This window comes from Micromys minutus (genome assembly GCF_963924665.1).
Source record: "Micromys minutus genome assembly, chromosome: 17".
Lineage (NCBI taxonomy): Eukaryota > Metazoa > Chordata > Mammalia > Rodentia > Muridae > Micromys > Micromys minutus.
The window spans coordinates 13,837,726-13,850,994 of NC_137952.1; the positions used below are offsets into that span (position 1 = coordinate 13,837,726).

Here is a 13,269-nt window from a genome sequence, read left to right on the forward strand (position 1 = left end):
TGAGTGTAACCAGGAGTGAAGGGAGTGAGAGGAAACCCTGCCTATGAAGGATAGTATCTAGTCCAGGTTAGAAACATAGAAACACAAATATGCTGAAAGAATTTTCTAAGATGAAGAGATTCAACTCTCTTTCACAGGTGTAGACTAAGTCTTCCTCCTCCTCCTCTTCTTCCTCTTCTTCTTCTCCTTCTTCTTCCTCTTCTTCTTCTTCTTCCTTTTTTCCACCCCGTCCCTTGTTTGCAAAGTTGAATCTGGGGTCAGGAGTTCTAATTGTAACCTCAGACTGGAATTCCAGATGGTGCGCTCTGGACTGGAAGCAACTCTCAGTTCATCAATTTCATGGGCTTCCATATCTGCTCTGGCCACGGCCTGGTCTCCATCCCCACTGTGGCATTAATGCAGAACAAATTGAGACATATCCTCTATATAATTAGTTCCAGAATTTAAAAAGATTTACGGGATAATAATAGAAGCAGCGCTGCTGAATCCTTTCGTTGGGGGCTTTTGGGGAGCTGGGGAACCCGTGGTGTGGCTTCAAAACACTGCGGTTCCAGGCACCAGGATCTGGGGGAAAAGGGCAAATTTTGCGTCTTGCACCAGGCAGCGCTAGGTGGCTCTAGCTCCTTAACCAGCCCAGGGAGTATAATCTGAAGCCCACATAGTAGGTTGGTTTTAAAAAATAAAAAAATAAAAAAAAAAAAAAGAAGAAGAAAAGAATTAAATAAAGGATCGAGACAATTTTCAAATGAAAGAAGCCAAGGAGTGAGTTGTATCACAAAAGGCCCTCCGATGTTTACAATTTTTCTTTTATTTTGCAAAAATGAATCTGTGATCTTATTTTCCAACTGCGCCAGTCTGGAAACTGAGCCCTTTGCGCGTTTTCCCCGCAGCCCCGGGCAGATTGCTTACTTGGAAACGCTGGGAAAGAGGAACAGTGCTGGCGCATGAGTCCTGCTCTTAAGGCTCAAGGCAGCGGCTAACCCGGTGACTGGTGGCTTGGAGGTCGGGTCACTCTTCGCGCCATCCCCTGGCTGTGGGCGCCGGCTGGCGGCCTCAGCCACTGACAGATCGCAGGGCTTCAGCATGTTTATTCAATTGTCAACAGCCTCGGGGTGACCCGCCAGAGCACGGCCCTGGCGTGTGCGCTGGTCCCTGGGGCCAAGGCTGTAGCCGGCAGGCTGTGCTCGGCCAGATGAAGTTGACAGTCACCGCATGAAAGAAAGACCCGGTTGAGATCTTCGCTTCCCCCTCAGTCTAGATGCGATGTTTTCATCTTGTAATAATTATACGCCTCTAAGACACGTATTGAAGTCACCTAGACTGCCAGTGTCTCTCCCCCCCGCCCCCAGTTCCATCAGTACCAAAGAAGCGGAGATGGTTTAAACCACCCCAGAACGAATTGGATGTCGAAAGTTGTGGGTTTTGATTGAGCTGGGCAAAATTCTTTCAGATCTGTCTTTGAACAATAATAGCGTCAAAATCGAGTGGTTTTGTTGTAAACAGAACACTGCCTTCCTGTGTGAGTGATCAACAAACCCGAAGGTGGAACGCTGTCATATTTTCTCCTTTGACCTACAACGTGGAAGCTAAGGCTCAAAAACACTGTGGGAACGCATCAGGGGTCATACAGCTGTTGGTTGCCAAGTGAAATGAAGCCACCTTGCTTTTAACTACAGGGCTGTATCATTTGCTTTGCCTATTTCTGTTGGGCCTCAGTTTCCCCCGCTGGCTTGAGTTTAATCGCCGGCTTTGCCTACGGACAATTTGGGACTTGATCCTTTCGAGACCCGAGGCTGCGCCACAGTGGTGGAAAAAAGGAAGCCTGTAGGAAGCTCCTACCTTCTGGAACCTGGGGGGGGGCTTCAAATGAAGGTTTAGGGTGGGCGGCAGGTGCGACACCCCCTGGCCAGGTTGAATGTTTCTCTTGTACAGTTCAGGGTACCCAAGTCAGTGTAGCTAGGCGTCTGCTGGGGTGCCCAGAGGTGAAAAATGGGACGTGGAAGGAATTGGATATCCTGTGACCCCAAGGGTCTGTGGGTCCCAGAGCACTGGCTTACTGACACTTGGACTTTTAGACGTGAGATGGGTGAGGGGGAATCGCGGGAACTTCAAGTCTGACAGGGGTCCTCCAACTCCAGCTTCCTCCTCCCGAGTCCCCCACCCCCGAACTTGTTTCTCCACCCTGATAGGAACTTCTTGCTACTTTTAAGTTTAGAGAAGCTGGAAAGAAAATGGATCGCGGAATTGAAATGGGGCGTCAAACATATGCTTCCTAGGTTTTCCCTCAAAAATTCTGAGAAAAATAATGACAGAGAAGTTTCAATTCCGAGAGCCCCTTTCCTCTCATGCTAGCCCACCTCATAAATCCACCCCCGGGGCAAACCCGAAAAATTTAAACGTGAAGACAGAGGTCTGTCCTTTTCCATTCTTGAAATAAATACTTTCAGCAGATCAAATCAAACCTCTCCACACATCACTTCCATCCACATCTCCCTTCCAAACATAAAACAACAACCAAAAACAAACAAACAAACAAACAAAAAAACAAAAACAAAATAAAACAACTATTTCCATTTTCCTTTGGTATTGAAACCCTGGCTCTTCTTTCCCTAAGTCAAGGAAAACAATTTTGCGTAGAATAAGAGATCAGGAAGAGGGAAGGAGGGACAGGAGCGTGGGGCTTTCAGGAAGTTGTGTTCCAAAGGGTCTTCTTCCCCAAGAAGTCCAATGGTCCTGGGCCCTATTTCAGGTTTAGAGATAGAAAACAGGGGAGTGCCGGCAGGGTGTACTGAGAAGCTTGCCACGAGGGTTCTGTATTCTTTTTTAAAAGAAAAAAAAAAAAAAAAAGACAAGGAGGTGGGGGGGAAAGCTTCCAGTACCTTACAAATCAGTCAAAACCCCAAAGCAGCACCCACGGGGTAAAAGGATAATGTGGCGCTGTGAACCTTCCTTGGGGTATTCTTTACCTATATAGATTGTGTAGCCCCAAGAGGAATGGGTAATTGCTCAAGGCAATAAATACTTTCTGAGTCCGAAGGCGCCTTGGGTCCCAAATTAAATTCAGACGATTCTGGATTCACGAATCCGTGTGAGTTTAAACCAATGTGCAGCAACTGGAGAATGCACTAAGGCCACTGAAACGCTAGGTTTCTTCGCGTTCACTGTCAACATCCTTGACTGTCGCTTCCTGCAGGTTTAATTGGAAAGTTTCGAGTCCCTTCCCGGCTGGGGATGCAACCCGCGGCTTTCCGGCCGGAGCGCCTGACAGTCTCAGGCTGCTCGGTCGCTGCTGCCTCCAAGAGTCCCAGCGTCTGCCCTGCGAAAGCCATCGCACTCCTGCACTCCGTAGTCTTCTCCTTACAGGTTCTTTCCTCCCTCCCTGGATTCCACTGCTTTAGGACAGACACCCAAACCAATACAACCCAATCCCCAAACGCCTGTCCTAAGACGAGGGATTCCCAAACAAGGTGGAGAGAGGAACTGTTTTTGAGCCACTCTCGGCTAGCAATGCGCACAAGCCTCTAGCCAAGGACCAGTGGAGCCTCTCCTCGGCTCCTTTCTAGGTTAGCGTAACTAGTTTGCATCTCCTGATCAATCACCGCAGGTCCTCATCACTAGAGGAAAGCGGAGCTTGGAGAAGCAGCTTTGCTTCTTCATTCCCGTTTCTTCTCAACAGGCGCCCTGAACGTTCCCACCACACTCAAAGCAGGTTCTGGGCTTATCTGCCCACTGCACTCCCCCAAAACAGCTGCAATTTCCCCCAGTTAACATAAGGTTTAAATACTCCTTGCCAAAAAAAGGCCAGTAAGTGTTGTCTATACTGTAGGCAGCAACTGCCCTCTGGGTTCCAACCATAAGAACCAGAAAACCCGAAAAGGTCCGGCTTGTCACAACTGACGTCACACTTCGTAACTACCCATCCCGAGCAATTTCACCTTGAATCTTAACCTATGAACCCAGAGGGACCAACCTCCGAAAGTGACCCCGCGGTTAGGCTCTGAATATGGGAGGGGATAAGCCTCAAAGTTAGCTCTCTGCCTCAGAACCGAGAAGAGTCCTCCGGGCTCTCTGGTTCCCGCCCTCTTGGAGCCCACCTGCTCCTCCCTCCACCCCACCCTCTCTGATTAACAACCCCGACTCCTCTCCCACCTCGGTCCGACGCCCAGGGGACTCACTACTTACCTAGAGGGCCTTGCCTCAAGTCGCCTACACTCGGGGAGCCCAACTAGGGAAGCAGGGGGAGGCTTGCCGTACGGGCCAGCTGAGAGCACGTGGCGGGCCAGAGAGGAGGGTGTCTCCGAGAAGATCGCTCCCTCGGGCCCGCCCCACACCCCCAGTGCGAGTAACCCGGACGAGCAGCGCGCTTTGCAGAGCAGAGGCTGCTGTGTGAATGGAGCGGCCGAGCATCCTGGCTCCTCCTCCTTCCCTGCTGCCTGCCCCTCTTATTTGAGCTTTGGGAAGCTGGGGGCAGCCAGGCAGCTGGGGTAAGGAGTTCAAGGCAGCGCCCACACCCGGGGCTCTCCGCAACCCCAGCGCCTGCCCGCTCCCCCTTTTCCTTTCCCGCCCTCCCTCCCACCTACTCATTCACCGACCCACCCAGAGAGAGGACGGCAGCCCAGGAACCCGGGCCCGCCGCCTCCTCGCCGCGATCCTGGACTTCCTCCTGTCGCAGGAGCCGGCTTCCACGTGTGTCCCGGAGCCGGCGTCTCAGCACTCGCTCCGCCGGGAGCCCGGGTGCGTTCAGCAGCCGGAGCAGCCTGGGGACCGAGGCCCCCGCAGCTCCTGGGCCAAGCCTAGCGCCGGGAGCCCGCAGGATCGCAGGAGCGGAGAGCCGTCCGCATCCGAACCGCAGCTCATGGGTTCCGACGTGCGGGACCTGAACGCGCTGCTGCCCGCCGTGTCCTCGCTGGGCGGCGGCGGCGGCTGCGGGCTCCCAGTGAGCGGCGCGGCGCAGTGGGCGCCCGTGCTGGACTTCGCGCCCCCGGGCGCCTCGGCTTACGGCTCGCTGGGCGGTCCCGCGCCTCCTCCCGCTCCGCCGCCGCCTCCGCCGCCACCCCACTCCTTCATCAAACAGGAGCCAAGCTGGGGCGGCGCCGAGCCTCACGAGGAGCAGTGCCTGAGCGCCTTCACCTTGCACTTCTCCGGCCAGTTCACCGGTACAGCCGGGGCCTGTCGCTACGGACCCTTCGGTCCTCCTCCGCCCAGCCAGGCGTCCTCGGGCCAGGCCAGGATGTTCCCCAATGCGCCCTACCTGCCCAGCTGCCTGGAGAGCCAACCCACCATCCGCAACCAAGGTAAGGATTCCGCACAGCGCCCCGTAGTAGCTCCTCGACTTGGTCCCCCGCCTCCCCTCCCCTGTTCCTTCCTGACGCCAGTTCTTGTCCAGCTGCCTTCCCAAGCGGTCTGAGTGGGCTCTGTCAAATGCGAGTGACACCGCACCATCACCACTCCTTAACACACTGCCGAGCACGACCCCCAGATAGTTCGCAGGACGCGGGAGGACCTCTGGGGCCCCCCGGGGTGTACTAGACATTTTGGGACTCCACGGGAGGAGGAAGAGTGGACTGGTTGTGGTGTGTGACTCGACACCGGGGAAAATCTGATGCGTAAGGCCTCACCAGACGTTGATTCTTAAGATGTCTAGGGTAGACGGACTAAGTAGAGGACTCCGAGTGGCGTTTAGGGACCTCCTCCTCTGCCACCTCTGAGAAGCCCGAAGAGCTGACCCGAAGACCTTCCAACCCTCTACAGGCTCTGGCTCACTCCAGGCCCACCATAAGCGTAGAGAGCTTTGGGATGAGGGATTAAAACTTTGGGGGATCCAGTCCGTGTTCGCGTGTACCTTGCGGAAGAGGTAGTACTGTTGGGATCTTTCCTGGAGTCCGGGGTTCGAAGGCCGCTGGGATGGGAAAAACAGCCTGGCTGGTCCCACTCCAACTGATACGGAACCAAATCACTGGCTGGGAAAAGGTGACCTTCCTTTCCGCGCTCTTGGATGTTTCCTAGTCACGTACACCGAAGTTAGGCTGGGGAACGATTTCTTAAGGCTCGGGATGTAGAAATAAGAACAAGTGTATTGGCGGGTCTTCAGCCAATGTCCGAATCTATTTTTTAACTCTCGCACGAGCCCTGACACCTCTCTTTCGTTAGCACCAGGACGGAACCGTGGTTCCTGAGCCGCTATCGCTTTCTTGGTCTGTTCTCATTTGATTTCTCTGCCGTTGAGAATCTAATTTCGTTTGAGTTGATGTTTTAGGATAATCTTTTCTGACGCAGACGCTTTTCTTGGACCAAAAATACTGATGTCCTTGGTCTGGGTGTTACTGAAATGTGTGGGAAAGGGGAAGGAGGGTCGGCGCCTTTTGGGGAAGGTGCAGGAGGTGCAGAAGGTCTGTCTCCCCAGGGCCCTTTGAACCCAGCCTGAAGCGCCTGGACCACCCGAAACCCTAGCGAAACCGAAACCACCAAAGAATGGAACTCCTGGTCTTCAGAAGCTTGGAGCGGACTCAGGGGGTCCCTCCGGTTTAGGTCTTAGATAAATGAAATTAGAGTTTTGAACAAAAGATGCTGGGGGGCGAGCTCAGTGCCTTTGCAGGGGCCCTCGATCCTGCCATCCCTTTCTAGTAGGCAGGTGTTACCTTTGGCAAGCCTCCAGGTCAGTTTGCTGGCCCTGAAAGGAGAACTGAGATGGTCAACCGGGAGTTTGGGTTAGGCCAGAAGTTATAGGCCAGACAGGAGGAAATCTGACCAGAGTCTAAATACAGAACACACAGCCCACCTAAACCTCCCTGGGTCAGAAAAGGAGCCACTGTCAAGCCTCTGTGTGCTTGGAGTGAGCATGCCTACCATTTGGAGAGGCTCATTGACCTATAACCAGCAAGTACAAATGGGCCACCATCCTTTTGAGTTTTTCTGGGCTCAGTGTGAACCTGAGCATCCTGCACTGCGTATCTAGTAGAAGAAACCCATTGTTGAAGGTGGGTGGGGCTGAGAATTTAAAGCCAGAGGGCATTGCCAATACACTTGAGGTGTGTGTGTGTGTGTGTGTGTGTGTGTGTGTGTGTGTGTGTGTAGCGTCCAGATTCTTCTGGAGTAGACAGGTTGGGCTACTACTGAAGAAAGCTTGGGAAGTAAGGACTGGGCCTCACAGGCTAAGGCTTCCCACCACACCAGCTTTTCTCAAATCAAGAGAAGGCCAATGGGGAGATGTCTCCAGTGTGGGGACATACTCTGAAAGCCGGTTCCTGTTAAACTTACCTTTTCTCTCCTAGTTAAAGCAAGTGGGTTGTGTGGTAGAGTCTCCTGGGAGCTGAAATGAGAAGTGTGAAGCTGCACACACACACACACATACACATACACATACACACACTACATACCACACACACATATATACACACACACCAAGGCAATTTCTTTTACTTTAGGGATTCCTATGGATTCTTTCAACAATGTAGAATATAGTTTTTTGTTTTGTTTTGTTTTGTTTTTTGTTTTGTTTTGATTAGGAGAAATTGTCAGCTGTCCCTGGAAAATGTGAAAATGGCCACTAGCTTTCTCTGGACTCTGCTGTCAGAGGGATTCAAGCTCTCTGGTTCCCTGTTTGCAAGCCTGGGACAACAACTATGACACTCATTCTTCCCTTCCTCAGTTTCTTAAGGACATTCGTCCCTTCCCCGTTCCTTATATAGCCGATACCATAATCTTTTAAACATGAATTTAACAAAAAAATTGATGGAGTCAGAGGGGCTGTATATCACCTGTTAAGACAGCTAATGGCTTCTAGAACCTTTCCAAGAAGCACTGAGATCTAAGGAGCCTCAATACTGGGCGCCTGAATCCATTAGGTTTCCATTAGTCCTCTTAGTTCATGGCAGAGGTAGGACTTGAACTCACATTTTTCTCTGTCCAGATGAACTTGTGAGTGGATTTTCCTAGACAGGACCCAATGAAGGGCTTGCCAGGCAGCTTCTTGACATCCGCGCCCGCTACAACCCTGTAGTGCATCTATCAATGATAGCCTAGGCCCTTGGGATCTCTGCCCTGCTGGTCCATGAGGGGAGACCAGCTGTGTTGGGGCCAAAGGCGCCCCCCTCCGGTCATATCAAAGACAGTAGTTGGGTGGGAGTGAGGACTCCACCCCCGGGCAGCTGGGTTTTCCGGAACACCTTCCAGGCTTAGCCTGGGTCTCCCACTCAGCTCTCCGGGGCCAGGCTGGGGCAGCCTGTTCCGGGCTCCTCCGCAGTGAAGGCATGGGAGGAAAGCTCAGAGCCTTATTCTCCTTCCCGCAATGTCAAGGTTGCTCTCCGCTCCCCCGTCCAGATCAACCGTGGGAAAGAGGCTACCTTGGCCGCGAGGGCCTCTCCCATCGGGGCCTGGACAAGAAGCCTTTGAACACTCGCGAAGTCAGCAATCTCTCCGCCGGCCCCCACTCCCGCCCTCTTTGAGATGGGCTCAGCTCAGTCCCCGGGTACAGCGGGTTCCTAATCAGCCCGAGCTCTGATAAGCTTCTAATTAAAAGAGCTCTCCCTCCGATCCCGACGCTTTCACGCTGCCCCTCCCGGGAGACCCGAGGGAGGGGCTCAAGGTTGTCGCTGCCCGCCGAGGTTTGCGGGTCTCATCTATGAGAAGGCGGGTAGGAAGCCTTGCCCGACGCCCGCTTCCTCAAGCCTGAGTTCCGGACCGCGGAGCCGAGGTCCCTGGCTTGGGAGCTGCAGCCCTGGCACCAGCAGCTTTGTGGCCAGCGGTTGAGCAGCCTGGGATTGTGCGTGGCCTGAGATCATTGGCTACTCAGGAATGGAAAAGGGTTCGTTTAGAGAAAATTTCTTTATCGCCTCCCCCCTTCTGTTTTAGGACTCTCCCACAAACCCCGTGTTTCGGGTGCCTGGACCCATGTTTTGTTTGTAAGCGGTAGGCCTCACGCATGGCCGGGCTTTGTTTCTCAAAAGGAAGACCTTGGAAGGCTATATGTATTTATTAATACACACCCAAGAGGTATTAGGGTTGGGAGTTTTCTTTCAACACTTCAGAAGCAAACGAAACTTGTTGAGAAACTGGCTGATTCCTCAGACACGGACCAGAGTTCTCCAGGGCACCCAAGCCTTCCAAGGGTACAATTTGGTAATTCCTGTGGTACCCCATTCCTCCCCCTCTCTGTAAAACACCACTATCCGTATAGTACATTGACTGCTCCGTAGTAACCCCGATAGGACAGAGGGTCGGGGTTTTGTTTAGGCAGTGGGTATCCCCTCTGTATTTTGAAATTGGAGATAGCTGGCCTGCTGTCTCTGTACTGAATGAATGGTCTCAGCGACCTCTTATTGAAGGACCTCGATCAACTGGTGGTTAAAAACATCACAGGTCATAACTGAGTCTCCAAAGAAACCAGAAAATTTCACTTCAGGTGGTCACTCTTTGTTCTCCCGTGGCCCCTAGAATTTATTGGGATTTAGAGACTGCGCTGTAGAAAGCCTGGACCTACTGAGATGGGGAGAAGGGAGTAGAAGTAGTCACACTGTGAGGATCAGCTGTCATTTGCATCATATCTTGCAAGCCCTGGCTCCCTCTTCCAAATTTCTCCAAGAGGGGAGGAGGAGACCCCACCCCAATTAAGTCCCTAGGAAGATCCTTAAGATGGCTGCCACGCCAACTTGAACTTTGCCAAAACAGGTGGGGAATGTGTTTATAGAAACTTAGTAACAATATCATGAAAGAATAAGATTTTCAAGACTCCACGCTAATTTTCATCCATCTGAGACACAGGGGGGAAACTGAGACAAGGGAGGGACCAAGGCACTGCTACACAGGAACAGGTAGGGAGAGTGTCCTGGCCCTTAGGGCTAGAAGTTTGGTCACCACAGTAGTGGGCAGAACGGAGCCCTCTGAAGGATGTGCCCTTTTCCCACCCCCTGCCCCTACAAGTGTTCCTAAAGGCTTTGGGTATCTTGGTGTCAGGCTGTGCAGCCCAGAGAGGTAACATGCCCTGGTAATTACTCTCTCCATTTAAAGCGCAGACCGTTGAACTGGCTCAAAGTAATTAATGAAAGTTGGTGCGCCGGCACTTGATTTACAGCCCCGAGTCAAAGCAGGGTCAGCGGAGGAAACCCAGTCCTCTGGACCAAGCCGCCCCAGCGCGAGAGCCACGGTGTTGTTTGTTTTTAAGAAAGGCGGTTTCTCCGTCAGGCTGGCGGCGGTTTTTACACCCAACTTGTTGGAGGCTCTATTCAGCAATGGAAGACAGGCACTGACGAACTGGGGAATAGCGGGGAGTTTGGGATTTTTATCTGGGAAGAAGAATGGGATTAGTTCCCACCACAGAGTTTGATACCCCCCCCCCCCTTGCTTCAAGCCTAAAGTCCTAGAGAGCAGGGGTGGTGTTGGCTGTGGTGGCATGAATTCGGAGATCGGGTACCTGCTGCCTCCCGGGTTCGAGTCCTGCCAATGTCCCTACCTTTACAGGAACCGAATTGACTTTCTGCTCTCTCTGCCACTTCTTCAGGATACAGCACGGTCACTTTCGACGGGGCACCCAGCTATGGCCACACGCCCTCGCACCATGCGGCGCAGTTTCCCAACCATTCCTTCAAACATGAGGACCCTATGGGCCAGCAGGGCTCGCTGGGTAAGTGGGTGGGAAAGATACCGGTCTTTACCCGGTGCCTCCATCCTTATTACCGCATCTTATCCGAATTTTCAATCCCTAGCAAACTGGGGAAGCGAGTAGAGACATCGAAAGGGACCTTAGGAATATTAGCTTGTTTTACCCTATTTGAAAGATGGAATCTCCTACTGTTCAAAGTACCCTAAGGAAAAAACGCCCCTCAGGCGAGGCTACCGACGCCTGAGTGACTGCGATGCAACCTAAAGAGAGGAGGTAGTCCTGGAGTCCAGAGCGGCCTCGCTGTCACACAGCTGGCGCCAGACCTCACTGTCCCAGGCTCAGCACGCTCCCCCTCCCCCACCAGAACCCCTGCCTGAGCCTCACTCTCCCGAGTCCCGCTCACTGCTGCCCTTGGCTTTCCCGCAGGCGAGCAGCAGTACTCGGTACCACCTCCGGTATATGGCTGCCACACCCCTACTGACAGTTGCACGGGCAGCCAGGCCTTGCTCCTGAGGACACCCTACAGCAGGTAAGAAGGAGCGGAGCACCGCGACTACGTCCTGGAGATCCGGGAGGCGCAGGTGAGCCTGCGGCGGCCAGGGAACGCCTGGCTCGGGGCATCACTGACTACGGGAGACTAAAGAAGTCTTCCTTAGACCCAGACTCTCAAATTACAGCAGGTGCCTTGGGTTATTGCTTTGCATATAAATGAAGGCCATTGTGTTTGGAGATAAAAAGGGAACTTCTGACTTAAAGGTTTATTTCTTGTTTATTTCTTGTTTTTTTTTTTTTTTTTTTTGAGACAAGATATTTTTTTTCCTTCTCCGTCTTAGATGTTCTGTAGCTCCGTCTGGTCTCAAACGGAGGGATCCGCTTGTCTCTCCCGAGTGCTGAGATTAAAGGCACGCACCACCAAGCCGGGTCATGAGTTATTTCTTAAAGGTCTTTGCTGGGAGCCCTTTAACTACCCCCAACCCCGGGGGGGGGGGAGGTGGTGGAAATTAAGGACCAAGTCCACTCCAACTCTGTTCTAGTTAAAAGCCTGTTCTAGTTGCCGCGTCAACTGACAACACAGGCCAAACTACTTAAACAGTGGGCCACATCCTGCCGCTCACCCTTGCCCTCTAGAGCTTTGGCCCGTGGCAGTGTTTTGTGGACTTGTTTTGTGGCTGCCCTGTGTGCGCTCTGGGGCTAGACCCTTAGCCTTTGCTCAAGATGATGATCACTGAGATCTCTGCGCAGCCACGCAAACCCTTCTTGCTCCGGGGAGAAAGAAGGAAGTTCGGCTTTTTCCTTCATTTAAACTCTCTTTCCTCCCCCTTCTCTGGACTCTAGTTCTACTCTCCACCTCTTCTTCCCCAAATTTATTCTTCAACTTTGGGTGAACTTGGCTGGCATCCCGCGTCGTAGATAGCGTTGCTTAGCAACTGCGATGCACACACACACACCGGTCCATGACAGGCTGGAAGGTGCTATGCGCCTCGTCTTGACCGCAGAGGATTGGGTGCACATTACCTCACCGCCCCCTCCTCCTCCCCGCCCCCGCTCGGTACTATGGGGATCCTGACACCGACTGCCCCAAACCCATTCCCATCCTCCCGCCCCTCAACTCCGGGAGGCTGACGTCAAGGGAAGGAGGTAGTGAGGTAATGAAGGAAGGAAAAGCGTCTGTCGTGGGAGATTGGGTGGGGGAATGGCCGCGCCTGGGGACCTCCAGTCCCTAAGGTGGAGGAGGGGAACGTCCTTGCTGTAGACTCTGAAGTCTGTATAGTAGCTGTGAAACCTAGGGGCTCAGGTGCATTGACCCCTGAGGCTAGTCTGTCTCTCCCATCCCGGAATCGAGGCATAAAGCCCGGACTCTTATAATTCTGCCCTCTGGAGTGCTCTGACTTCGAAAACGTTTCTATTTAGCGTGAAAAATTCATCCTATCTAATCGAATCTTGAATTCCACCTTCGGGCAGGAGGGAGAGAAACATGCACAAGGAGCAGAGAGGGACACATTCATTTTTCCTCTCCCTGTCTAGAAGGTGGCCCTGAGAGAGCACAGAGCCAGCGTGCTGCCGGAGTCCAGATCACCAGACCGAGTTCAAGAGTGGCATGCGCTGGCGGCTGGGAGCCTCTTCCCTTATGGGGAGTGGTGGTAACAGCTGCAGACATCCTTCCTGTCTATTGCTGTTATTCTAGAAGCCATGGGGGGGGGGGGGCTCTGGAACCCTTCCTGGTGTGAAGACCTTGGTCCCCTCAGTCAGGAAGAGCATGGTGTAGGAGTGGGCATTGTTGAGATGGGGCCTGTACCTTATTGGGAGCTGGGGACTGGCAAGATGTAATTCATCCCCCCCCCCTTTGTGTGTGTGTGTGTGTGTGTGTGTGTGTGTATTTTCTTTCTCCCAAATCTTGACCCCATACTGAGGGACTCTGAGAAGGTGGGCTATTAGAAAGGCTGAACTGCCACATAAAGGTATCTTAGGTAAGGTGATCACAATCTATGATTTAGTATCATTTTCCTAAACAAAGTTGCCATTATGGATTTTTTGATTTGGGGAGGTTCTCTGATGGGATGTGACTTTCGGATGAATCTATACTTTTGAGATGGGAAAAGTCATTTCTGATTGTTACAGATTTTGTCCCAGGGACCTTTTGCATGCTAAGCATCTCCTGTACCACTGAACTG

The 13,269-nt window shown here is 52.6% G+C and overlaps 1 protein-coding gene across 3 annotated transcripts in view; it reads left to right on the forward strand.

Annotated features, from left to right (window-relative positions):
* Positions 1–4,855: 4,855 nt before the first annotated feature.
* The window catches only part of WT1 (WT1 transcription factor), a gene marked incomplete at both ends in the record, with an annotated part of 44,460 nt that continues 36,046 nt past the window's right edge, over positions 4,856–13,269 (forward strand). For all 3 annotated transcript variants that reach the window (XM_080931061.1, XM_080931062.1, XM_080931063.1), the window contains 3 exons: positions 4,856–5,294; positions 10,496–10,618; positions 11,024–11,126. In XM_080931061.1, coding sequence (XP_080787187.1) covers positions 4,856–5,294; positions 10,496–10,618; positions 11,024–11,126 — 665 coding nt within the window. The remainder of the gene's footprint in view (positions 5,295–10,495; positions 10,619–11,023; positions 11,127–13,269) is intronic.